At 43.2% G+C, this 26,496-nt stretch overlaps 1 protein-coding gene across 13 annotated transcripts in view; it reads left to right on the forward strand.

The window, feature by feature from the left end:
• Cacna1b (calcium voltage-gated channel subunit alpha1 B) overlaps positions 1 to 26,496 on the forward strand; it is a 204,901-nt gene that overhangs the window by 104,984 nt on the left and 73,421 nt on the right. For 6 of the 13 annotated variants that reach the window (XM_063228637.1, XM_063228634.1, XM_063228692.1 and 3 more), the window contains 4 exons: positions 2,307 to 2,413; positions 5,466 to 5,528; positions 8,952 to 9,671; positions 10,555 to 10,772. In XM_063228637.1, coding sequence (XP_063084707.1) covers positions 2,307 to 2,413; positions 5,466 to 5,528; positions 8,952 to 9,671; positions 10,555 to 10,772 — 1,108 coding nt within the window. The remainder of the gene's footprint in view (positions 1 to 2,306; positions 2,414 to 5,465; positions 5,529 to 8,951; positions 9,672 to 10,554; positions 10,773 to 26,496) is intronic. The other 7 variants (XM_063228663.1, XM_063228682.1, XM_063228686.1 and 4 more) reach the window with 3 other exon arrangements.

Genomic DNA, 26,496 nt, shown 5'->3' on the forward strand with positions numbered 1-26,496 from the left:
GTAGCTTGATTCCTTGAGACAGAAGCTCAGGGATGAAGTCAAGGTACAAGGACAGATGTGTGTCACTAGCTTGTGAACATACTGGAGATAGCATAGTTGAGGAGATATGGAGCAGAAGCTTTAGTATGGTAGTCACTGTTCACATTGCTAAGACACACTACATGAAACCCACAAATTAAAGGTGGAGAAGTTTAGTTTGGTTCATAGTTTTAGAGGATTCTGTCCATGATTGGCTGATACTGCAGAAAGATGGCAGAAGGGCATGGTGAACAGGAATGTTTAGTTCATTGCAGCTGGGAGGCAGAGAGAGGGAACATCTCCTGAGAAGAAGGACCTAGGAACCATACTTAGTACTCACGGTTACACCTCTAAAATCTACCCACACAAACCCAGTAATATGCTTTATGAATCCCCCAGGCATTTTAATACAATCAAGCTGACATACCATAATTAATGGTTACAGTCCTTTCCTTATCAACTTGACACTCAAAAACATATCTCTCTAAAGTATGCTTACTCTGCAGACAAGCACAGTAATACATTAATAATTCCACATAACATTTTACATTTATCTTTGCATATAATTAAAAATACAGTAACCCCTTGCCCAAAATCTTAGCAGTACCAGCATTTTTCAAAAGCCTAAGTCTAGATTTCTTCCAAGATTCAAGGCATACCTTAGTTTTGAACCTCTTTAAAAAACACACACACAAAAGTTACGTAATTCTAACATACATTGCCCCAAGGCAGGCATTCCTACTCCAACAAGAAGAAAGAGAGAAAAGAATTGGATTGCAGCCCACCTGTCTTCTTTCTTGGGCTAGCACCTGACTTTCTGAGGTTTCTACTGTACGTTTTGCTTTATTCCCCACTTCTCAGGGGTACCTTGCCTGGCCTCCAAGGCCTTCATTTGAAATCTGGGTGGAAGACTTTGATTCCACAGCTCCTGCATTCTGTATGCCAGTAAAACCATCATCATGTGGGCAATGGCAAGATCTTCCAATGGTGCAGGCAGTGCCCGGATGGCTGAATATGATGAAATGAATTCAGAGAGCCAATTCCTTAAGCGGCCTTTCTTGAGTAGGGAATGCTGGGCTTTCTTCTCAAATGCACATTTGAACCTGTGATAGGTGGTGTTTTGTTGATTCCTGAAATTCCTTCAAGGTATCTTTCATGTTGAAGCAGTACGAAGTGTCTGGTTTCTTTATAATTTTGGTAATCTCTTTGGTAACCACATTACCTTTAGTCTCAGTTTTACATATGGTTTCTATTGGGCCAAATATTAAGTTTTTCAAATTTTTTGGTTTGCTTTTTGCTCTTAATTCTCAGTGTAATTCTGTCTAGAAGCAGCCAGCAATACATCCCACAGCCTGAATGTTGGGCTGCTTGAAATTTCTTTTATTAGATCAGTTAGTCTATTAACCTTTTATTTCAATCTTTGGCAGTCTTTGGATATTGGTAAAATGTAGACTTTTTTTTTTTGCCAGAGTGTGATATGTGTGGTCTGTAATCCAATTGCAAATGAACTCTTGTTCCCAACTGAAACCTGAACCTGGCTGTTACTGTTCACAGTTGACATTCTGGCCTTCTGAGCTTATCTGTCATACTCTCATTTATAGCCTTCTAGAAATTCTCTAGCTCATATCTCTAAACATACTGAAACTACTCCTGCAAACCAGTTCCAAAGACTTCTGAATGACATAATCAGGTGTAGTCACAGCGATGACCCCGCTTTTCTAGTACCAGTTTTCTGTACTAGCTTCCTTACTGCTGAGACATAATACTTGACACCCACAATTTAGAGGAGAGGTTTAATTTGGTTCACAGTTCTGGGTATTAAGTCCATGTTGGCTGGATTCAAGGCAGAAACATGGTAGAAAGGCATGGCAGAGCCAAGACGTTTAGTTCATGGTGGTCAGGAAGCAGAGCAGGGGAATAATGTCAGAGGAAGGTGTCAGGAACCACATGCAACATCCAAAGTTGCTCCTCCATGACTCACGTAGACATACCCAGAAGTATGCGTTACTAATCCCTTCAGCATTTCTTAATCCAATAAAACTGACATTACAAATAATGCTCAAACTTTGGGACCATCATTTTTGAGCCACGTACACGGGATGGACCCTGAAAGGTACCAGAGAGAGTTAGTGTTGTGGGTCAAAGAGGATCCATATCCACACAGTAGCTGGCTGCCCGACTCCATGGTACAAAGGGAGGAAGAGGCACAGAGACTGTAGGAGCAAGAGCTGATGGTATAAGGTGGTCATAGCATTCTGAAGGGACAGCTGTTTCTATAATTCAAACAGGATGAAGAGGAGATGGAAGAAGCAGCCAATCAGAAGCTTGCTCTGCAAAAAGCCAAAGAAGTGGCTGAAGTCAGCCCCATGTCTGCCGCCAACATCTCCATTGCTGCGTAAGGCTTCTAGGAGCAGATTGTGGGTGGCATGGGACAATAACAGAGTCCATGACTGAGTGCTTCCTGTGACTTCCTCAGAGCTCTTCTTGCCTTGACCAGGGTTTGTAAGCACACAGTCCTCTCTAGAACAGGACTTAAAGGAGCCCTAGGGTTCCCCTGAAAAAGCAATGTAGCTTCCTCCCATGCTGATATGGACAGAGCGCCCTCATATTCAAGGTGGGATTGGCTGTGCTATAATACTGGCTCACTGTATGGTCTTGGAGACTCCAGGGCCCTTGCCAGACAGAGCTGGGGAGTCTGGAGTGAGGAGTCAGCATGTTGCTCTTATGTACAGTTTTTCAGAAAGGTATTTGGCAAGCCAAGGGGTTCTATGTGGAACTTTATCAGCCCAAGAAACTCGATGTCCTTGAGAATGTTTTGTTTTGAAACAGAAGCCAAAGAGCTTCTGAGATGAGAAAAGCGAATGTGGCGATAGGGTTGAGTCCTGGAGGGAGGTGGTCACTTCATTAGGAGGGTTGAGGACTTTAAATTTGGGCCAAATGAAGCAGTGGGCTAGAGTTAGGTAGTTCCAAGGAAGGAGGCAGGAAAGCTGGCTGAGCTTGGTTGTAGGGTATCAGTAGAGCAGAGGTACTTCCCCTTGGGGCTCATTCTGTGCACCATTGAGCATGTGTGTTAGCACATGAAGAGCATGCTGGATTTGAATGTGTGTGTATGAGTTGCTTGGTTTTGAACATATGAATGTATGTCCATGTGAGGCTGCTAGTGTGCATGTGAGTGTGCCCTTGTTCCTGTCCTAAAGTTACCATGGAGATAACATTTGCAGTGGACTATTCTTTGAGCCAAGCACAAAGTTGTGGGTATGGGAGAAATTCAGCAGGAAGAGGGAGCAGCCCTCAGGGATCCTTGCTGCAAGCCAAATAAGCCATGGACATGGCAGCTTAGATGCTGAGAGGCTCAGTGATGAGTTGTGTTTTTCTGTTTTTCCCTTATTTGGCCAACTCAGTTGTTTAGTCATTTGGTCAATCTAATACAGTTCCTTGGTCCTGAGGTTCCTGTGGCCCAGCGGCATTGCCCCTTGTGCCCCTCCTTGTGAGTTCTACATACTAGTAGGGCCTGTGGAGGAGAGATGGTGAGTAGATATTTGGCTTGCTTAGCTCCTAGTCCATGTGCTTGTGGTATTTCCGTTTAGTGCCTTTCCACTGTTCCTGGGGTAAGTGCTTGTTCTGGACTCCTTTGAGGTGGCCAGTGTTGGAAGCATGAGGAGCCCATCAATTGCTGTCTGGCCCAGGGCCTTGGGGAAGAAGTTGCCAGGGCCCTCAGCACGACCCTGAAGCTTGCATAATGTCACCCAAGAAGTCTAGATGCTTTCTTCATCACCTTTTACCCTGTTGGACATATCATGTGCAGGCATGGAGCACCCTGGGCACTGGGCGCATGATACCAGCTATTGGCCTGAGTACCACAATGGTTTCTGGGTGGGAAAAGTGCCTGGGCATCCTTGGTGTTCTGCCTCACCAAGTCCTGAGTACGGTGTCCACTCCAGAGCCAGTTACAGCCCCACACTCAGCCTGTGTTCCTCCTCCGGCTGGCTGGGGGCCCTACAGGCCCAGGTCTAGGCCACTGCTCACGTGAAATGTAGTCAGCGCTCTGACACCACAGGTGGCCTGGAGTGACCATAGAGGCCTCCTGGGATGCAGGAGAAGCCTGAGCTAGGAGAGGCCTGTCCTGCCAAATCAGGGTGCTAGTGTGAGGCTGCAGCTGATGCTGTTTCTTGAGACTAGTGAGGGTTGAGATGTCTGTGTTCATTTCTGCAGACTAAACTGTGGGGCTGGGAAGAGAGTGTTGCCACCGAGGGCCTCTCATCCTGACTCTGTTCTCCAAAGCTGTGTGTGTGTGTGTGTGTGTGTGTGTGTGTGTGTGTGTGTGTGTGCGCTCTATTGGGATGGAGTGGGGCTGGTATCTCTGGTATCAGGGCTTGGATCAGGTGATGGACCATGTAATCCCGCAGAGCAAGGAGGATGGCCCTCATCGGTGGTCCTGAGGACAACCATCTCAAACTCCATGAGGGGAGGGATTCTGGGCTTGATGCTCTCATCCTGTGCCCTTCTATCTGTGGTGGCACCCTGGTCCTCACCTGGGCTTCTGTACACTGCAATACACACACATTGTCTAATACCCTCCTAACCTCATTCATTTCAGACACACATTCATACATGATTTCACACACTCCAATGTTCCCAGCACACTTTGAACTGTCCAACACGTGTCCTGTCTTACCAGCCCTTTGGATAGGTGGTCTGTTCTGTGCTCCTTACAACTGTGTATAGACTTTGACCCTAGGAAGGATCCCCCCTCCACTTCCTCGGAAGTCAGTGTAAAGGGTAATGACTATAAAGAGATTTCTGGTTTTTCTGTGTTGGAAAAGCTTCTACCTGGTCACTGGGAAGTGGCTGTCATAGGTGGTGGAAGGTTGGTTAGTGATTGATCTTATTTGCTCCTGGAGGGGTCATGATACACTAGAGTAGTTGGATTTGAGCCTGAGTGCTGAGGGGCTGGAGTGGAGTGGAGACCAGATGCTCATTGGAGGCAGGTGGGCTGGTCATACACAGAGGAGAACTTGCTTGGCTGCTCGTTTTGAAGGCCAGGAGCCTACCTGGTCAGCATGCCCAAGTCCTGTAGCAGAAGGGAGGGCTGTTTGGATTCCAGAAGTGGCTCTGGTCTTTCCAAACCCAGTGCCATTCTTGGAGCAGTGTGGTCTAAGTCACCTTTGACCCACAGCCTCAGAAATAACTGCTTCTCGTCTTCTAGTCATTCAGGGTTTGCCGTATTCACGTTAGTTTCTTTTCTGCACATGTAGAATTTGTTCTCAACTTGTGTCTTACTCCGAGGTTTCTGCAGGTGCCCATCTGATGCCACTTCTCTCACCTCCTGCCCAGAAGTACACCACAGCCTGTGCCTGCACTGACTGGGCATGAGTAGTGGTAGTGTCTTTCAGAACTCTCTCTGGGTTTTCTCACTTCTGTTTGTGTTTTGTTTCTTGCATGTGCAGCTTTGTAAAGCAAACTCGAGGTACTGTATCTCGCAGCTCATCTGTCTCCAGCGTAAATTCACCGTGAGTCGCTCTGCTACGATATTCCATCCGTGGCTCCATAATTAGTACATCCACACACCTGCCCTCCACTCCTAACTCTGCTTTCCTGCCACAGTCATTTGCTTCATGGGCAGCTCCAGGCCCATCTTCGGATGCCTGGCTGGGAATAGTGGCCATCCCCCCAGTACCCGCTCTTTGAACTCAGCCCCTTCTCCTCTTCCTCCTGGTCTCTGCCTTTTTGTCTGCGGTCAGTTTTTGTGTGGTTACTGTGGTGTCTCCAAATCTTCTGCTTTTTTGAGTGGGTGAGATGCTATGGGCTCAGGCCAGAGCCTGTGCAGATGGCATGGAGAGTTCTTGGGGTCTCACAGGGGTATTCATGGTTCCCTCCAACTTCCACTTAGAGGGAATGTATCACTGGTTCTTGGGAAAGTCTTTTCTAGCACAAGTAGAGCTCACTGTGGAGCTCATAGCACATGGGTGAGGTAGAGTCATAGAATCCTGGCTCTTCTGGGGGTGAGACCAGCTGAATAGTCTGACCTCTCTCTAAGTAGCTTCCTATGCAGGATGCTTCTGGATGGCTTGTCCTCTGGGATTTCCCCTGGAGAGTGAGGCTAGACCTGGCCAGTGACAGTCCCTGAACTAGTCAGTTGCAGTTGGGCTATCTGGCAGAGTAGCCAGGTGCCCGCCCTGCATCCTAGTGTTGGTGAAGATTACACCATTCCTGCCCTGTGTGCCTCTTGGCAGCCAGCATAGTGCTAGGCTCACTCTTCCTATGAGCACTGGTTGCTGCTGGATGTTGGGGCTCCGATGTCTTATGGGGTAGGAGAGCATGGTGGATACATGTAGTGAACAAGATGTGGATATGGGCATGGACATTTTCTCCCAGTGCTGCATCAGATGTCAGCAGTTACGAGTAGGTGCTGTCTCAGCCTGGAGACCCTCAAGGCTCCTTTCTGCAGTTGTCCACAGTGCTTGATTTGGTGTGGTGAGCTGTCCTCCCTAGCATGGCTAGGTTGCCTCACACTAGGTCAGACGTCACAGGAGGAACTTTTCTATGTGATTCCTTAATGAGCTCTTTGATTGGAGTTGCCAATCATACTGCACTGGAGGCTGGAGAATGGTTCAACTCATTCTCAGGTTCTTGCATGGCTCTGACCTTGGGGGGAGAACAGAACCAAGATTTGTGCTGCTCACATTGGGCAGAGATTAGTGGGGTTTGTGTACTAGACAAAAGAAGGCCAGAGATAGCAATTAGGGCAGGTAAGGATGACTCAAGATACCTACAAGGAGGGGCAAGCCAATGTGAAGATTCTGACTTGAGATCCATGCAGACAGGACCCAGTAGTGCAGCTGGGCTGGAGCGGATGCATGGCAGGGGGACCCCAAAGAATGGGCTGGGTGGGCAGATGGCCTTTGCCCAATTGGTCCGTGCCCTGCCCTGCCTGGTAGTCATGAGATGGCCCAACCAGTCCCATGATCCCCTTATCCCCACAAGCAATCTGGCATCTCAGCTGTAATTAAGGTGATTCTTGGGCAGGAGAGAACCCATTTGAGGGGGAGAGTGAGGGCAGAGTCATGCAGTCTGACCTTGTAGCTTCTGTGTGTCACCATGGTTTTCACTATCTTTTTGTGACAGGGCTATGGTACTGACCCTAGGCTGTGGCTTAATTTGAGGAGCTTTCTCCTTGCTGACCAGGGGCTTAAAGAGTCAGGCCCAGCTTGGACTGCTGGAGTGATTTCGAGACTGGAGGCAGCAACTTTGCTAGGCTTGTACACCTGGGGCATTCCTGTCCTGCTCTGTTCCATCTCATACTGTCCAGCATTACTGAGAGGAGGGTCCAGTGGGTCTGAAGAGACCCTGTAGGTCATTGCAGAGCATCCTAGGGAGTAAGGGCAGTGCAGCATCAGTGGGGGTGGGCAGGTGGCTGGGATGGACCAGCATAGGGTCTTTATTCTTGTGCTGCCTGTACCACCCCAGTTCTCAGGAAAGGTAAAGACACTTTTTTTCCCCACAAGTGCTGTCATATAAGTGGTACCCACACTGGAGAAGAGACAAAGTTTGCCCTTCACTCACCCTGATGGAAAGGACAAGGGTTCTCCCACACCTAACTGACTGTCCCTGTAGGTGGCCAGCTGTCCTCAAGGGGTGAGCTGCAGATGTGCTTTCCAGGCAGCTGGGATCTGGCTGAGGCCTTGCATTTCTCCTGCAAGTGTCCCTTGCATGTGTCTTATCCTAACTCCATTAGTGACTCACCACGGACCCTGAGCAGGCACATTCTGTCTAGCTCAGTCAGCACAGGAATGGCACCTGTGCTTGAGATAATTGCAAAGGCTGGGTGAAGTAGGCATGAAGCCCAGGGCACTGATGCCACGGTTGTCATTGTTATTGGTACCACTGCCACTGCTGTGGCTGTCCAGAAGCCTCTAGACACTGAGGTTAAGGCTTTGGCCTCAGATAAAGTTTCTGCCTGGTGTCAGTGAGGGCTGGGGCCACTGGCTGTGCCTTATTCAGCAAAGGGCCCAGAGTTTTCCACATACCCTGTGCTGCAGAGCCCTCTATATGATGAAGGAACAGGAGAGGTCCTAGACCAGTGAGGCTGGATGCTGGACCAGGCCTCTGGTATCCCTGTGCAGTGAGGGCCTGGACCGCTGGCCACCCTGTTGCTGGAGACCCCAGGGGTCTTGTCTGGCTCTGTTTGTGTTGGAGGGAGGGTCTCCCATGGAGATGAGAGGAGAGCATTGGTGACCACATGAGGGATTGTCACAAGTCCTAGTTCTGATCTCTACCTTCTGGTCATTGAGTCAGGTGGTGTCCCTGTCTGGGTTGACCACTTCAGGGAGTAGCTGAGGGTCTGTATGCTCTAAGAAGGACCAGTGTTCCCTGGACTGCATCTGGTTAGTATGGTGGCAGCCCTCTGCTGAGTCTGTGGTCTCTTGGCTTGCGGCTCTCCTCTGGGAAAGGGGTGGGGATAGCTTCTAGAGAAGTAGCCACCTGCCTCCCAGTCCTAGACAGCTCTGCTCTAGTGCTGCTCTGCTCCCCAGGGAGCAGTCTGTCTTTCCAGTGCCTCCCCCTCATCTTCTCCCCTTGGGCCTTCCTGGTCAGCTGACCACCTTCTGGAAGCTTCTGCTAACTCCAGCTGGTGCCAACTGCCCCCTGTCCTTGCACCCCTGGGACTTGGGACTGCTGCCCACTGCTCAGGAGTGGCCTTGAGCCCGATGCTGTTCTATGCATCTGTGGGACACCTGAGGGGACTGAACCAGTTTCCTGGTTTTACCTACCTGGCAGCATCACTCTGCCAGGGGTCTTGAGGGCTCCTGCCACCACTCCTTTCCCCTGTCCTTCCTGTGCCCCCTTGCCATCCTTCCATCACTGTGTGTCCATCTATGGCTTCCCTGCGCAACAGAGCAGCTGGGCAGTGCCACTCATTGCCAGTCTTCCCGCAGCAGGCAGCAGAACTCGGCACGGGCACGGTCAGTGTGGGAGCAGCGGGCCAGCCAGCTTCGGCTGCAGAATCTGCGTGCCAGCTGTGAGGCGCTGTACAGCGAAATGGATCCTGAGGAGCGACTGCGCTATGCCACCTCACGCCATTTGCGGCCTGACATGAAGACACATCTGGACCGGCCACTGGTGGTGGAGCCCAGCCGAGACGGACCACGGGGCCCCACAGGGGGCAAAGCCCGGCCAGAGGGCACAGAGACCACTGAGGCTATGGATGCACTGCGACGGCACCACCGGCACCGCGACAGGGACAAGGCCTCAGCTGTGCTGCCTCCGGCCACAGAACAAGAACGGGACCGGGCGGATGGTGAGGAGCCTGTGTCCCGGGAGGAGCGTGCACGCCCACGCCATAGCCGCAGCAAGGAGGCCTCTGGTAGCCAGGAGGCCCGGGGTGAGCGTGGCCGGGGTCCTGAGGGTGGCCGGCGGCATCATCGCGTTCACCGGCGTGCTCCTGACCCGGGCAAGGACAAAGATGGTTCTGTGGCTAAGGGGGAGCGGCGAACAAGGCACCGGGGTCCCCGCACAGGCTCCAAGGAGGTGGAAAGTGGAGAGGAGCCCGGCCGTCGGCACCGGACTCGCCACAAAGCACCCGCCTCGCAGGAGGCGATGGAGAAGGAGGGCGAGACCCTGGAAGGGGACAAGGAGATCCGGAACCACCAGCCCAAGTATGTAAGGGTCTGGAGTGGGGCTGGAGATGGGCAGGCTCCCATTTGTGTCATGGGAGGGAGAAGGACTGGCCTTCTGGAAGGTGATGCCCCCAGTCAGTGTCCCAGCTGATGGGACAGGTGGCCCTTATTGTCACTGTTGGCTCCTTTCCCTGGGCAAAATGCTCAAAGCTGCTTGGTGCAGAGTATGCTCTGCAAATATCAGGCATCGTTTTAAGCCACCCCAAGGAACAAAGGGTGTAGGGGAGAGTGGTTGTGTTCAGGACGCTCTGACTGGGAAGAACAGCATGACCTGGCACTGTGGAAGAGAGTGAAGCTAAAGACGTTGAGGGAAGCCTGAGGGGGCTACAGGGTAGGGTAGTACTACTGGAGGGGCCAGACTGTGTGGATATGATGCCACCAGAGGCCTGGGAATGGAAGCCTGGAAGCTGAGACCAGTGTCTGTGCTTGCTGATGGGTCACACACCAACTGAGGCAAGTGTAGCTGGAGGCCATAGCTCAAGATCAGCCAGTGGAGGCCCTGTCTTTGTGTACAAAGTTCTGAGCTGGGCCTTTGGCTTGCTGGGACACTTGGTAGGCTGGCCCAGAAAAGCATTCTGCTCTATTCCTTAAGCAGTTCTATGGATCTCCATCTCTGTGTCTATGAGTGTGTTGATTGACATGGTGGTCAGTATTGCCTGGCTTTGTGCCAAAGACAGTAAATGAGTCAGCCTCATACGTGGACCTAAAGATAAAAGGGTACAGGGTGCTAGGAACCATACAAAGATAGAACAGCAGAGGAAGGGCTGAGATTTACTTGCCCTGGGTACAGTACAAGGAGCTAAATGTTGCAAACTAAGTAGGAGTTTGAGATTGCATCTCTGATGTGCATTCATGGTTGCAGGGAAACTCACTGTGATGCAGAGGCCGGTGGAATGATGGGTGTGGGTCCTGTGCACACACTGGCTAGTACCTGTCTTCAGAAGGTGGAGGAGCAGCCAGAGGATGCAGACAATCAGCGGAATGTTACTCGGATGAGCAGTCAACCCTCAGACCCAGGCACCACTGTGCATGCCCCGGCAACACTGACAGGCCCTGCTGGGGAGACCACAGCCTTTCCCAGTGAGTATCTCCCTATGCCAGCTGAGCAGCAGCCTCTGTGCAGGTCCAACAACCTTTCTCTCCTGCCCCCTGGTGGCTGCTATGGAGCTAGTGTGCCTCTTCGAATTGTTCTCTCAGCTGGAGAAAGTCTGTTGCTGTCAGTATGTGTCCCTTGATATCACTTGATTTTTTAATGACCTGGAGGCAACTGAAGGTTAAGCTTCTTTCTCTTTCCTTCCAAAAACATTTGTGAGTTGCCAAGCACTGAATTAGAGTGCTGGAACACAGAGTAGGAAAGTAGTATTGTCACTTGACCCTTTATTGTTGCATAAAAGCCTCTAAGAACTGTGGCTGCTCCACTGGGGCTAAGAGCTGGTGGTGAGGAGGTTATCCTACCTGCTTAGGTGCTCCTATGGCACTTCTCTGAGGCTTCCCCAGGACTTTGCCTAAACTGCCCGTTTTTTCCTCTCCAACTCTCACATGTACCTAGACCCGAGCTGAGCAGGCACTTAGGGCATGGGTGAGCCAGCCAGTCTAGTAGGAAGAAACTTGCAGCTAACAAATCCAGGCTCCTGCACTGGGGAAGGTACATGGACGCCTCATGAACGCCAAGAAGAAAACATTCTGAGGGCACAGGGGAGAGACCAAACAAAGGCCGGCACACTGTATAGCTGTTGTGCAGACCAGTTGAACTTGCACAGCTACCCCACATGCCTGCCCACACGCGCAGTGGCAGCTACATGTGGACACATGACAGACGTGGTCCTTTTGCTTAGACCGCTCACCAGAAACTAGCCCAGTACATGATCCTAGGTAAAATAGTGGAAGGTGGTGGAGTTTAGCTGCTCAGCCTATCCTTCATCTTAGGGTCCTTGGAAGAAAGCTGGTCATAATCCATTTACTTGCTTTGCTACTCATGAGCGTAAGTTAGTTTTTGTCTTAGAATCCTCATCTGATTTCCCCTGGATTAGCTTAAGGAGGAGCCCAGAGTCCCCACCCCACCTGGCTTTTGTCTACAGGAGCCCAGATGTGGCTGTTTTCTACCCTCTATATCCCCTTAGAGTCCGTCCCTGCTGGCAGTCACTGATGGACTTTGTCTGGAGTATTGCCTTTTATAGTGTGTGTTATTGCCTTTTATAGTGTTTTATACAGGTGCAGTCATACAGTGTTATATAGCCTTTTCACATTGTCTTTCACTTGGCACTTAATGTTCCTGCTTTTCATTGGGTAGATTGCTAAATCATTTTTTAAAGCACTGAATTAAATTCCATTGTCTGCATATACCACAGTTTGTTTATCCATTTACTTATTGAAGGACATCATGCCTACTTTGTTTTTGGTAATTATGCATAAAACTGCTCTAGGCATGCATGTGTGAACATACATTTTTAACTCATTGGGCTAAATACCTAAGAGCATGTTGTTGAGTTGTATGCTAAGACTATTCATTTCTGAAGAAACCAAATTGTCTTCCAAAATTGGAGTGTCATCTGCATTTCTTTCAGCAGTCAATGAGAATTCTCTATATCCATGCCAGCATTTTGTGTTATCAGTGGATTTGGGTTTTAGTCATTCTATTTAAGCATAGAGTGGTATTTTTGTTTTAACTGTTAATTTACTAAGGACATATGATACAGGGCATCTTTTACTATGCGTAGTTGCCATCTGTGTGTCTTCTTCGATGAAGATCTATTCTGGTCTTTGCCCACTTTAAACTAGCTTTTATTTTATGATCATTGAATTGAAGAATTCTTTATGTATGCTGGATACAAATTTTTATCTGATATTTTACAAGTGTTTTATCCCAGTCTGTGACTTAGCATTTTATTTTCTGAGTGTTTGATGGTTTTGATTGTTGCTTTTGGGGACTAGGAATTAATCTGATCCTTGCTGTTACTTCTGCTAGAAGCAAAAATCTAGGCTATTGATTTTTGTATGTTAATTTTATATTCTCCTACTTTTTTGAGTCCTGAAAATTGCTTTTTAGTTTTAGTGTTGATTCTCTTTGTTTTTTTCCAAGTCTATTGTTAAAACATTAGTGAATGTACCTCTTAACTCTTTCTTTCCAAGTCTCAGGCTTAGTGTTACTAATTATTTGGTTGTGCTGGTGAGTAAATGGGTACCACTATCTTGTCTCTGCCAATACTAAATTATGGATGCTGGTGTGGGGCTGTAGGGCTGTGAACATATAGAATCATGTTATGGTAACCCTTACTTCCTATTTCAATATGTGTTCTTACCTAGCAAAGTTACCGAATTTTGTTGGTATTTTCAGTATCCATAGAGATCCTTTTTTTCCCTTCAGTATGGAGATACATAGCAATGGATTCCCTAATGTGGAACTATCTTTCTAATCTTAGATTAACCTCATTTGGTTATTATATTTATTTTTAATACACTATTAGATTTTGCTTAATGTTCTATGTGAAATACTTGGATTGATGCTTTGAGTAAGATACGTTGCATGGCTTCCTCGTGTTATATTTAAACATCGTGAGGTTTAAGATCATCATGCTTTTGCTCAGCTTCACTGCTTCATTCTTAAAAATCAGATGTTTTGAATAAGAATCCAATTTTCTATATATTTTGTTTCATTTCGTATTTCATTCCATTCCATTTGTACCGGGAGTTGAATCCAGAGCCTCATACATGTTAGGCAAAAGGTGTACCACTGAGCTACACTCCTAGCCCTTCCATTACTTTAAATGTTAATAAAGTGTAATGTATTACATGTCAGTTTAAAATCCCTAATTTCCTAAAATGTAACTAAAAGTACAGTTAAACATTAAAAAGCCACTAGCTATCATTTTAGGAGATAAAATAAGTAACATTTTTTCCTGATCACCAGTTAAAATAGCTGTTAATAAGTGATTGCTTTGGACACTTCCTCTTCTGAAACTACTGAATTTTTGAAAAACATACACCTGATTCTGATAATTCACTAGGTGAATTTGAACTCTTGCTTGAGTATAATGTTACTTTGTTTAAAGCGCTATATTAAGTTTTAGAATTGTATACATTTTTCCTACTTTAATGTTGGCCACACTCCCCAAAAACAAACCCAAAACCCAAAAGGATTGTAATGAGACAGTTCTACAAGCTTGTAAGTTTGTAATACATATATGGTTTTCCACTGAAATGTGAGCATTAGGAAAATTAGAGGGCCTCTACTGGCAGATGCTACCAGAAGTGCTGTGCTGTGGGCTATAACAGTTACTGCTTAGTAAAAAGAATTGGAATGCTTTCTTTTCTTGTGCTCTTGGACAGGTCGAGAACCATTTGGCTGGGTATAGAGGTGCACACTTATAATCCCAGCATTTCAGAGGCTGAGGCAGGAGGATTGCTAGGGGTTTGGGGCCAGCCTGAACTACATAGTGAGACCCTGTCTCAAAACAAACTAATTGAAATTACATGGTCTTTAGATATTTGGTAGACTTCTTATGAGAAATTGGATATGTTTGACCTTTTTTTTTTGGTAAGGTAATTCTTAAGTAATTTCTGTATTTTTGTCTGGATATCGATCAGTTTAAACATTGTAATCTCCTGAGACAAGTTTGATAAATTGTATGTCCTTTAGAAATTATCCATTTGATTTAGGTTTTCTACTTTTTAATTTTTTTATTTTTTGGTACCAGGAATCAAACTCAGGACCTTGCACTTGCCACGCAGATGCTTGTGCCACAGAACTATATCCTGGCCGTAGGTTTTCTAATTTATTTATGTAAACTTATGCAAAGAAGTGGATTTATTTTTTAAATTTTCCTCTGGTTTAATGTGTTTTCTCATCACTTTTTTTTTGCCTTTTGCCTTTTTATCGGTACCAGGGATCGAACTCACGACTGCCTGCTTGCAAGGCAGGCGCTTATGCTGCTGAGCTAAATCCCCAGCCTCTTTCTCATCACTTTTTACTCTATGTATTTTTGTGCTTCTCTCTTGTTTTACTTGACTAGGTTAGTAGTTTATATTTTATAGATTTTCATAAGTGAAAATCATTAATTTATTATTCTACTATAGTTTGTTTTTAAAATCACAAATTCCACGATTTTGTTTTTATTTCCCTTCTGCTTCATTTTAGTTTGTTGTTCCTTTTAAAAACTTTTTTTTTTTTTTGTCTTTTTTGAGACTGGGTTTTGCTATGTAGTTCAGACTGGCCTTGAACTCACTTCGTAGCCCACGCTAGCTTCAAACTTGTAACAGTCCTCCTGCCTCAGCTTCCTGAGTGCTGGGATTACGTGCGTGTACCACTACATCCAGCCACCTTTCGTAACTTCTTGAGTTCACTTTTTATTATATGATTAAAGACATGAGTTTTCCTTTGGTCACTAATTTAATTGTATCCTATAGATCTTGAATATTTGGTATCTTCATCTTAATAAAAATTTTAAAATAAATGATCAGATTTTGGCTTATATTTGCCTGGGATATGTCTTTGTAGACTGCTTAGGGTTTTTATCATTAGTGGTTGAATTTTATAAAATGACTTTCTACATCAATTTATGTAATATTGTGGGGTTTTTTTTCATTTAATATGGCTGTCTATACTGGTTGATTTTCAAATATTAAGCTGACCTAGCATTTGTGGTATAAACTCTATTGGTTATTGTGTATAATTATTTCTATATGTTGTTTCAAATCTATTTTTTATCCTGTACTAAGGTATTTTACCCAAAATTCATGAGGGATATTGGTCTGTAGTTTTTTTTTTTGTCTTGTCCTTGTCTGACTTGTATATCAGAACCGTACTAGATCTATGCAATGTTTTGAATTTTATAGAATTATTCTCTCTTCTGTTTTCAAGAGCGGCTTGTGTTGAACTTTTCTCATAGATAGTTTTTAGAATTTTCCTGCAAGCACTGCACTGCTCACCTGTACTGCAACAAGAACTGGATTTTTGTTTCATTGATTTTTCTCTATTATTTTTTTTTATTTCCATTCATGTGTACTTTATAATTTCCTTCTTATTTGCTTTATGGTTATTTTGATTCTTTTTAATTACTTGAAGTAGGAGTTTATTGATTTATGATTTTCCTTTTTTACAGTGTAAACATGTAGTACTATTAATTCCTTTTTCAGCACTGTTCTGCTCCAAACTGGGTGATCACGTGATTTATTTTATGTGTTTTCAGTTTTGTTTTTAAAATGTTTCTGAAACTTTCTCTTGACTCTTGGATTACTTGGACACATGTAATTTAGTTTTCAAGTGTAATATTTGGACATTTTCCTGTTGTTTTTCTACAATTGACTTCTAGTTTGATCACTTTGTAGTCAGCAATCATAATTTGTATTATTATTGTTTTCAAAAAAATTGTTACAGTTTATCTTGGGGCCAAGATATGTGTGTTGGAGAAGGATTGGTGTTCTGTTTTTTTGGTGGAACATTTGTAAATGCCAGTTAGGTTCTCTGAGTATTTTAGAGAATCTATACTGTTTTTGGTCTAGGCCTGTCAGTTGTGGAGAGAGATGCTCAGGTCTCCAACTCTAAAGGTGGATTTGTCTGCTTTTCCTTTCGGTGCATGAGGTGTTGCTTCTTGTGTTCTCAGCTCTGTTTTTGGGTACGTACACATTTTGGTGGAATGTCATTGTGTGGTATTCTTCTCTGGACCTGGTAATTTTCTTTGATTTGAAGTCTGCTTTACCTTCTGTGAATATATCTCTGCTCTTGCTTTCTTTTAATTAATATTTGCATATATGTCTTTTTTCATTGTTTATTTTAAACTTAGCTGTGTAATTATATTTGAAGGGTGTTCTTTGATGATAACTTTTAGTCAGGTTGTGTTTCTAATCTACTTGTCAGCTTTTTTACTTGGTATAGATCATTTAGTGTAATTATTGCTAGATTAGGGCTTAGTTTGTCATTCTGTTTTTTATTTTCTTTTTGTTCTGTTTTTCATTGATGTGATTTCTTTTTCCTGTCTTTTTAGACATTACTGGAATGCATTTTAGAATTTCATTTTGATTTATCTGTAGTGTACACTACAGATACACTAGTGTATTTGAGTATATCTCCTGTCTAGATTTTTTAGTGGTTGCTTTAAGTGTTATACTTGTGTAACTTGTGTATACTTATCCAGATGTCATCATTTTCTGCATTTGAGTGTGGTATAAAAACTTTACTTCTCTGTATATCTTTTTCTTCCCCAATTGGTGATATTATAGTTGTGTCTTATCTACATACCTTTAGAATCACATTAGATTGTGTTGTGACTTTTAATTTAATTGTCAAATGTAATTTAGAAAACTCAAGAGAGAAGGACAATGTGTTATGGTTAATCATATATTTTTCCTGTTATTCTTTCTTTCTTCCTTGTAGTCCAGTATTTCTTTCTTCACTATTTATTTTCCATTTTGAGGACCTTCCTTAATGATTCTTCTAGTTAGGACTGCAAGGGACAGGTGTTAATAGTTCTCCTTCATCAAAAAATGTCTTGATTTCCTGCTTTCCTGAAGGGTATTTCTTTGGGTATAGAATTCTGGGTTGACAGTTCTTTTTTTTTCAGCACTTGAGAAAACGTGTGCCTCTTCCTTCTGAGCTCCATGGTTTCTGATGAGAAATCCACTGTCATTCGAATTGTTTTCTTCCTATAGGTAAGATGTTTCTCTCGCTGCTTTCAAGGTTATGTTCTTTGTCTTTGTATTTCAGAAGTGTGACCACAATGTGTTTTGGCATGGTTTTCTTCAAGTTTATCCTGTCTGGGGTCACTCAGCTTCTTGAATCTGTAGATTAATGTCTTTTGCCAGATTTGGAAATACTTCATCCATTGTGTCTTCGAATAAATACTTCTGAAGCACTGCCCTTTTCTTTTTCATTGCAGGCCTCTGATGACATGGACATTAGATCTTTTGTTGGACTCCCAAAGGCTTCTGAGCATGTTGACTTTTTTTTCCTCCAGTCTATTTTCTTTGTGGTTCAGATTGGGTAATTTCTGTTTCTTAGTCCACTGATTCTTCCTGTGTTTCCATTCTTTAGCTAAGCCCACCTGTTGAATTTTAATTTTACTTAGTGTATTTTTCAGTTGTAGACTTGTTGTTAGCTTCTGATTCTTTGCTGAGACTATTTTTATTTGTTCGAAGTGTGTTTTTAGTTGCCTGTTGAACATTTTGACTCAGAATTTTTTAGTTTTTTATTGTTATTTATTTTTGTATCAGGGTTCAAACTCACAGCCTCACGCTTGCCAGGCAGGTACCTAAGCCACCGAGCCAAACTCCCAGCCCTGTTGAGCATTTTGTGATGGTGCTTTTAGCACTGCTGTCAGTAATTCTGACATCCTGGCATATACTGTTTATCTTCTCTCATTCAGGTTGATTTCCTGGTTCTTGGCAGGATAAGTGGTTTTTGACTGAAATCTAGATATCCTGATATTGTGTTATTTGATCCTGTTTTAGCTGTCTACTGTGTTACCGCTCTGCAGGGGGAAGAGTAGCTTTTTCCGTTGACCTCCATTACACCCAGTCAGAAGGTGCTCCTTGTACTGCTGGGTGAGGGTGGAAGGCCTAGTTCCCCACAAGGCCTCCCTTATGCAGTCTGACTGCAGGAGGTAAAAGGCTGTGTCACTACTGCCCACATGGCTGCCACTGACATTCAAGATTGTCCCCATTACCTCCAATTCATAGAAGTACAGGCTTTCCACTGGGACTTACTATGGTTGGTATGGAAGGGTTGCCCCTCCCCTACTGTTGGTTTGGCTCAAAGTTCAGGCTGCCATGTGATATTTACTAGCATTGTGTGGGCTGTGGACTGTGTTGCCATAGACTGGATGAGAATCCCTGCGCCTACTTGGCTCTCTGTGGTCCCACCCCAGCAGTGGCTTAGGTTTGCCTCAGTGCAGATGGTAAGGGACAAGAGTCTGAGGCCCCTCCTTCAGGCTGCAGCTTTGCTGTGGAATTTGATGGTAGTACAGTGATTGGTGCCTCTAACATTTCTATCCAGCTAAGTCTTCCTTATGTGGACTTTCACAAGGGAGAGCTGGATTTGGTTGGCACCTTAAAAATTTTTTATCTGTTGGTATTTATGAGTTGTTGGCTTCTCTAGCACAAGGTCTTGGGTATGTGAGGTGTAGAAGAAAACTAGAAGACAAAGATGTATCATTATGTCGTTCCTTAGGTCCCAAGGTTCCCCAACCAATCCACCTCGGCTTTTTATCTTTTGGCATCTTACATTTACCATATAGATGATGTCGAAAGATCAGAGTTAGTTGTACCTAATGGGATGCATGGAGTAGAATGATTCTATTCTGTTTTTCCAAAAGTCTTGAGTAAATATTTATTTATGATTTTATTTACAGATGTTCTTTACAGTCTGTTAAAATAAAATGTCCCCTTCCCATTGAATTACTTCAGCATTTTGTCATAGGCATTATTTAATGTCAGGAAAAGTTTCCGGGATTATTGTTTTCATTTTTGTGTATCAAACATTCTAGTTTTACACATGTTGGATTTATTCTGCCTGTCTTGCATACAACCTGTCTGATTGTTTTAGAATCTTATTCCTTATTTGACACTTTTTCATTTTGGCTTGTTCCACTCGTGTCTTCTTTGTCCCTTGCTAGACTTCTAGTCATAGTTGTTCTTCGTTGGGCTTCTTGGACTTTATGAATCTTCTTGTCTTTTTCATTTTATTTCTGAGACAATTTTGTCCTTATCTGCAGTTTTCCTGTTTGATCAGCTCACATCTCTCAGTTGTTCACCCATCTTTATTTTGAGATTTCAAGTCTTATTTTTAGGATTTTTTTTTTAGTAGCAATTGCTTTTATAATTATATTCATTTCATGTTGGGAGGTTGTATTAGTTTTCCTCCACTTCGTAGGTGTGTGTATAGTATTGCTGTTAGCTGAATAGTTTTTTCCTTACTTTCCATGCTGCCTGCCTCTCTACATCAGGAATTCAACTCAGGGCTCACTCTTGCCAGGCAGGCGCTGCGCTACTGAGCTGTATCTCTGGTCCTTTCTATTTCTTTCTATAGAAACTTTATTTGGATGTTGTATTCCTTTTTCAGATATGAATAAAATGTGCTGAATGTTCCTACACTAGCAATTATGTGTGGAGACAGGAAAAGGTAGCCTGTTTGTTTTTAGCTTAAGAGTGTCCTTTCCTATTGGTAGAATGGAATCCAGTCCTTTGGAGTGTGGGCCATGGGTTTGTCTGGAACTGACTCGGCTGAGATCATACTTCTGTGCCCTTGATCACCTGCAGTGCCCCCCAATCCAGCTATGGATGTCTCCCCACTGAGCAGTATAGGTTCATGCAGGTTCTTTTCTTTGCAGATTCTTCTTGTTGAAGTAGGGGCCAGGTTGCCAGTTCCAGTCCCAGGCACTTCCCGAGTGCCTTCTCTTGGCTCAGAGGTCTCCTGGCCCAGTGATCAGTGTATGTACAGTTCATGAGCAAGGATGGGAGCTCTCCTCCAGGGGGACTGCCAGCTGACATACATATTCTCTTACTGTCCCTACCTGGCCACATTCTCCTCTCAGTATCCTGACCCTGTCCAGGACTGCAAGTCTCAGATGTTTATCTCCCTACTTTCATGTAAATTTAAGTTTAGTTTTATCTGCTGTAGGCTACAGACAATTTATAGAGTACGTGGGGGAAAGCGTGGGTGGCCAGGCTGCTGTGTTTACAGGAACCGGCCGGTATTCTCTTTCTAGTTTCTCTGCTGGGTTTGTGGTTGTGCCCACCTTCACTCTTCCTCTCCTTCTTCTCTTGAAATGTGCTTTTGCACCTAATGGTTGATCATATAAAGTATTTTATCAGTGACTCAGTCTTGATCTGATTTTGTAATGTTCTCTACTGTATCGTTGTTCTGTTTATTAATTTCTGCTCCTAATATTGCCTCTCTTCTGCTTTTTTAAGATCCATACTGTGATGTCCTTTCTCCTATTTATTAGTTGGATGCTCAGCTCATGACTTTTGGTCTTTTGTGTCTTACTCATGAGTTTAAATTTTAGGTTCAAGAATTTAGTTTTACACAGTAAGTTTCAAAACTTGTTTTTGTTTTAAATCTTTTCTTCAAGTTTCATTATGATTTCTCATTTAGTTTTGAATTTCTCTGTGGTGTTTTCTTTTTTTTCCCCATTGATTTCATTGTTTCTTTTGGTATTTCAGTAATCCTTGTATTTCAGAGAATTATTTGGATTTCCTTTTTGTTTTTCTTCCTGCTGCTTGAAGAACATCTTTCCTAATTTATTTTATTGGGGCTTGGTAGTGGTTAATTCCCTCAGTTTGCCTGAATAATCTATTGTGCCATTGTTTGAGAAAAGTGGTTTTCCTTTATGTGGAAAAGGAAACTAGCTTGTTATTTTCTTTCATCATATTGAGACTATTCTATTGTTCTTGGCCTTCTGTTGTTCTGTTGAGAAGCCGTTTGTTAGTCTGAATGCTATTCCTTTGTGTGGCTCTCTCTCACTGGCTGCTTAGATAAAACTTTTTATTATGGAGAGTTGAAGCAGGGAAAGTAAGGGTCCTCATGTTCTGTATACCCAGGAGGAATTAGCCCTGTTTACTGGTCTTGTTCCACTTGCTTCTCCTTGCTGCCTGTGTATTGTGTTAGGGATAAATATGCCAGTAGACATTTCTAGAAGGCTGTAACATAGTCACAGTAGCACTGTTGATAATTTGACATTGACTAATACACATTCTAAGCTCAAACTTTACCAGTTATCGCAGAAATATGGATATATATGTGTATATACACACACATATATATAGAAATATATATATATATATATATATATATATATATATATATATAAATATATACAGGGCTGGAGATTTAGCTCAGCGGCATAAGCACCTGCCTTGCAAGCAGGCGGTCGTGAGTTCGATCCTCGGTACCGATTAAAAAAAAAAAATGGGGCTAAGGATTTAGCTCAGCGGCATAAGCACCTGCCTTGCAAGCAGGCGGTCGTGAGTTCGATCCTCGGTACCGATTAAAAAAAAAAAAAAATGGGGCTAAGGATTTAGCTCAGTGGCATAAGCGCCTACCTTGCAAGCAGGCAGTCGTGAGTTCTATCCCTGGTACCGACAAAAAGGAAAAAGACAAAAAAAAAAAAAAAAAAAAAAGAAATATATACAGAAATATATATAGAAATATATATATGCATTTTTTTTTGGTACCAGGGATTGAATTCATGACCTCATGCTTACCAGGCAGGCACTGAAGCTGCTGAGCTAAACCCCCAGCTCCAGAAATACTTTTTGTTCTTTTGTTGGAATCATCTGAATTTGTTCAATCTGAGTCTGTTTATAAGTTCTCCCCTCTGATTTTATTCCTGCCATTTATTTGTTTAAGAAGCCATGTTGTTTGTCCTGTATCGTTTTCTACATCCTGGATCTGGTTGACTGCAAGTTACACAGTACATTCCTCTGTCTTCCTCACACTTTGTTTACTGGTAGTTAGAGTAGAATCGGATTTCCAAGCCTTGGCATTTTTGGCATCCTGTTGGCAGCTGCCCAGGGCATTGGAAGGTTAGCAGCATCCCTGGCCTCTCCCCACTAGATGCCAGTGGCATCACCTGTGCCTAAAGGTGGCTCTAGACATTACGTGAGTTACTTGTTTGAGCACACATCTGGAGACTTGATGGGGAAGAATCGTGCTCATGTTTTGGCACGCACTTCCCACAGCATGAAGACCAACAGACCGGGTTAAGCCTGAGACTCTGGGTGACGTAAGATGGATCAGTGGGTTCAGCCTGATCTCTTCTCCACCACATTCTCTACCAGTGTTTTCCCTAACGGCTCCAGTAACAGTGGTGATTGTTGAAGATTTCACTAAGGTCACAGAATGGTGAACTTACAAATTCTGTCTTTCTGCATTTATTACTTAGACCTTTTTATAAGGAAGATCTTCATGAAATGTTTGGTTACCTTGAAATGTAGTTTGTATTGTGTTAAGCAAGTACTACAAGTCTGTGGTCTGTTTCTTCCTGGGATGGCCTGGAGCCTGTGACAGCTCGGCACTGAGACTGAAGATCAGGTGGGAACCCTGATGTTCCCAGGGAGCTAAAGCTTCCTTTGCACCTTACGTGACTTCTTTGTGTTCCTGGCCTGCTCTCTTGCTTGTTTCTGCTTGCATGTCTTGGTCTCCTAGCTGGACCTGACCCTAAGCCATGGTCAGAGACCTCATGATGGTCACTACTACTGACTTGTTATATTGCTTTCAGGCTTTTCTGTGGAATTTTTTTTTTTAAAGAGAAAAGTACATTATTTTGTAGCTTTTGTAATATAAATATAAGATTATGGGATTTATACCTCACTTCATTGAATTGTATTTATATCTTTTATCCTGAAAATACTATCTTTTTAGTTTCCTTTTATTGTTTTTAAATGGCATTGTTAAAAAACTGTATTTTCAAATCATACATTCCTACTATGTAAAATACAGTCTAACTATAGACTTTGTATTTAGCCACAGTCAAGAAATGCTGTTGATACTCTTCTACAGGGTATTTCTGCAACTCATTTTTCCCAAGTAGACACAGTTATGCATATGCAAATATTTAATTTAGAGCCACACAGTCTTTAAACTCTGTTTCCCCATTTGTTTCCAAGTTTAAATTTTAATTTTAGTCTTTGTTTTTGCTTACTGTTTTAATTTCTGATTTAATTGTACTATGATTAAAGATCATGACTGTGTGACAGTTTTCCTTTGAGATTTACTTATTGTTGCTTGGCATTATGGTCAGTTTTCTCATGGTCAGCTTTTTAAAATGTTTTATATGAGCCTGAAAGCAATATATTTTCCCAAATTTTCAGAGCCTTGGGCTTCTTATATTTGTCTGTTAAATCAAATTTGTTATGTGTGTTTCTCAAATATTCTATATACAGTTTTCAGTAATATTTCATGATTGACTTAATAATTGGAAAAGCTGCTTTGAATTCTGTTTCTTTGCATATACTTGTTAAGGTAATCTTGAATAATTTGAAATGTATAGTGTAGTACAAAAATGATCTACTATGGTACTAAGCACTATTACATGAATTTCTGAAATTGTAACTGTTTCTGAATTTATTTTGTAAGTTTTTTTCTTTTATTCTTTTAAAAAATTTTCTATTGAAACTGATGTTTAGACTTAGGAAAAAACCTTTCCTATTAAAATATTTAAGAAATTATCCTAATAGACCCTTTGCTATTAAAGTATAATTTTCTTTATAAGTGAATAATTTGTAAGTGAATTTGTAATAACTTATAAGTGAATAATTTCTTTATAAAGTGAATAATTTTCGTGGGCTTTGTTCCTTTTAAATAAGGATTTGCTGGGTGTATCTTTTTCCACCTTTTGACTCTGTGTGGCCTTAGACTTTGTCTCTTGGACACTACGTATAAACTGTACTTTAAAAACTCTAGTTGGATAGTCTCCATGATTTAATTGCAGATACAGTCGGCGCATATTTATTTTGACTATTGATTTACTTGGACTTGCTTTTAACATTTGTTCCATTTTTTATGCTTTTCCTTTTTTTTCCTTTTTACTATTGAATAATTATTTTATTTGTCTACCACATTTTTTCTTCTCCTAATTTAAAAACTATAAATTTTATTCCCATTATTTTCATAGTCACCCTTGCAATTTTACCAAACACATAGAATAAACAATGATTATTTTATATGTTAACATCTCTTTTTAGCAACACTTCAACCTCAGAGGAGTAGCTTTGTCACATTTTACCCAATTTAATTGTCTTTGCTGTTTAGCATTTTAGTCTGAAAAATCCTGCAAAGGGGCTGGGGATATAGGTCAGCTCTTGACAAGAGTGGGATCCTCAATTCAATTCCCAGTTCCAAAAACAGGAAAAAAAGAAAAGAAAAGAAAATCCCACAAAATAGTAGTTATTGTTTTGACTTTACAGAGACTGTTGGATTTTCTAATATTGACTTATATACTTTTTGTTCGTACATCTTATCCTTCCTGTATATTTTTTTTCTCCCTAAAGGCAGGCATCCCTGCCCCAGCATAGCATATGCATTCCAGAAAGTATTGTTCCTGAAAATAATAGGCCTGTAGAAAAGAATAGTCTGTGTAGCTCTATAACCAGAGCAATAACCACAATACAAGGACAGTCCTAATAAAAAAGTAAATCTCATGGTATTTGTGGAAATCCTGGTCCTTTGCTGCCTCAAACCCTGCTGTGGGGCTTAACTTGTGCTGTCCCAAGATATTCTGGGCCTGCAGGGCCTGTTACTCCAGGGAGACTGGCTGCCTACTGTGCCAGGGAAGAGCTTGCTGTCTGCACCTTGTCCTGGAGTCTCACTCCTCAACACAGATGCATCCTCCTTACACCATCCCAGTGAGAGTGTTGCTCTCTGCCTGGATTCTGTTTCCAGGCATAACAAATGGGAAACATGGGAAAATGGTCTCAGGTTAAATCTGTGTAAATGTGCCAGCTCCCCTTGCCTGGGACAATTGCCCTTTGGGTTCTGCCCATGTTAACAACAGGGAGCTGGCACGTAGCCTTGTGTTTTCCTCAGCGGTTATGGTGACTGTCAGTGGGTGGATTGGTCCACCTAAGCTGTTCCCTCATGGGCTGCAGCTGGGCTGGGACTTTCATTGCCATTCGCTTTTTTAAGTTACATTTTAAAACTTTCTATGTATTTTATATTTCCCGTCCAAAGGTTTCTGTATTTGAAGTCATTGGGAGGTATAAATTGCTCACTGTTTCTGCTCTTTTTCAATATGGTTACATTGCTTTCTTGTGTATCTTGCATTTTTCACTTGGAGTTCACATGTGACCTTCTACTCCTTATCTTTCCTTTCTCAGTGGGGCTTTATGAAGTAAGTGAACCCTGCAGAACATGGATTGGTACCTTTTCAGTTCTCTGAGGGTGGTGCCTATGTGTGGGGAGATGTTTTTCGGTCATGGATGGCTTGGGAAGATGTTTTTCTATCATGGATGGCTTGGGAAAGCCACTCTTTTTTTTTTTTCCTTTGTCTCTTTGAGACAGGGTCTCTTTATGCAGTTCAGGCTGGCCTTGAGCTCACTTTGTAGCCTAGGCTGGTCTTGAACTTGTGGCGGTCCTTCTGCCTTAGCCTCCTGAGTGCTGGGATTACAGGTGTGAACCACTACGCCCGGCAAGGGAAAGCCAATCTTAAATTCTCTCCAGTTCTCCTAATCTGGGGATTCTGTGGGCCAAGTGTGAGACATTTTTGTCCAGAGGATTCACATGTTCTTTTTCCAGAAGCCCATGGGAGCACAGGCTAAGCCACGACAGCTCTTTCTTGGGTGGTTCCTCGCCTGGCTCAGGGCTCCTGTGCCGGTGCTTCTGCTTGCTTTTCCCAAGGCTGTTCCTCAATCCAGCCTCAATGTGTCCACCTAGCAGTGGGCAAGCACCTGTTGGTGTGCTGACCCATGGAATAACTCCTGGACCATGGCCACAGGGCCATCTGTCCTCAGGCCCCCTTCCTTCCCCTGCCGTGAGCCATCTTGCTTGTCTCCTATATTGGTGATTGGATTTTTGCTATTATCAGATCTTTTTTCTTTCATTTTTATTTATTTATATATTTTTTGATACTGGGGATCGAATTCGTGACCTCACACTTGTCAGGCAGGCACTTATACCACTGAGCTAAATCCTCGACCCTTCTTTTTTCTTTTAAATAGCCTGCTTTAAAATAGTGAATTCACTTAGTCTGTGGCACTTCTCATCTTGACATGTCTTCTTTCTTCTTGTTATGCTTTGATTTAACAGTTTTTGTGAGATTTTGTTATATGGTGACTGTCAGCGGGAGGATGTAGTCCGTCTGTTCAGGAGGGCTGG

The sequence above is a fragment of the Cavia porcellus genome, unplaced genomic scaffold, assembly GCF_034190915.1.
Source record: "Cavia porcellus strain 051 isolate PalLab524CR breed Dunkin Hartley unplaced genomic scaffold, mCavPor4.1 scaffold_1, whole genome shotgun sequence".
Taxonomy (NCBI): domain Eukaryota; kingdom Metazoa; phylum Chordata; class Mammalia; order Rodentia; family Caviidae; genus Cavia; species Cavia porcellus.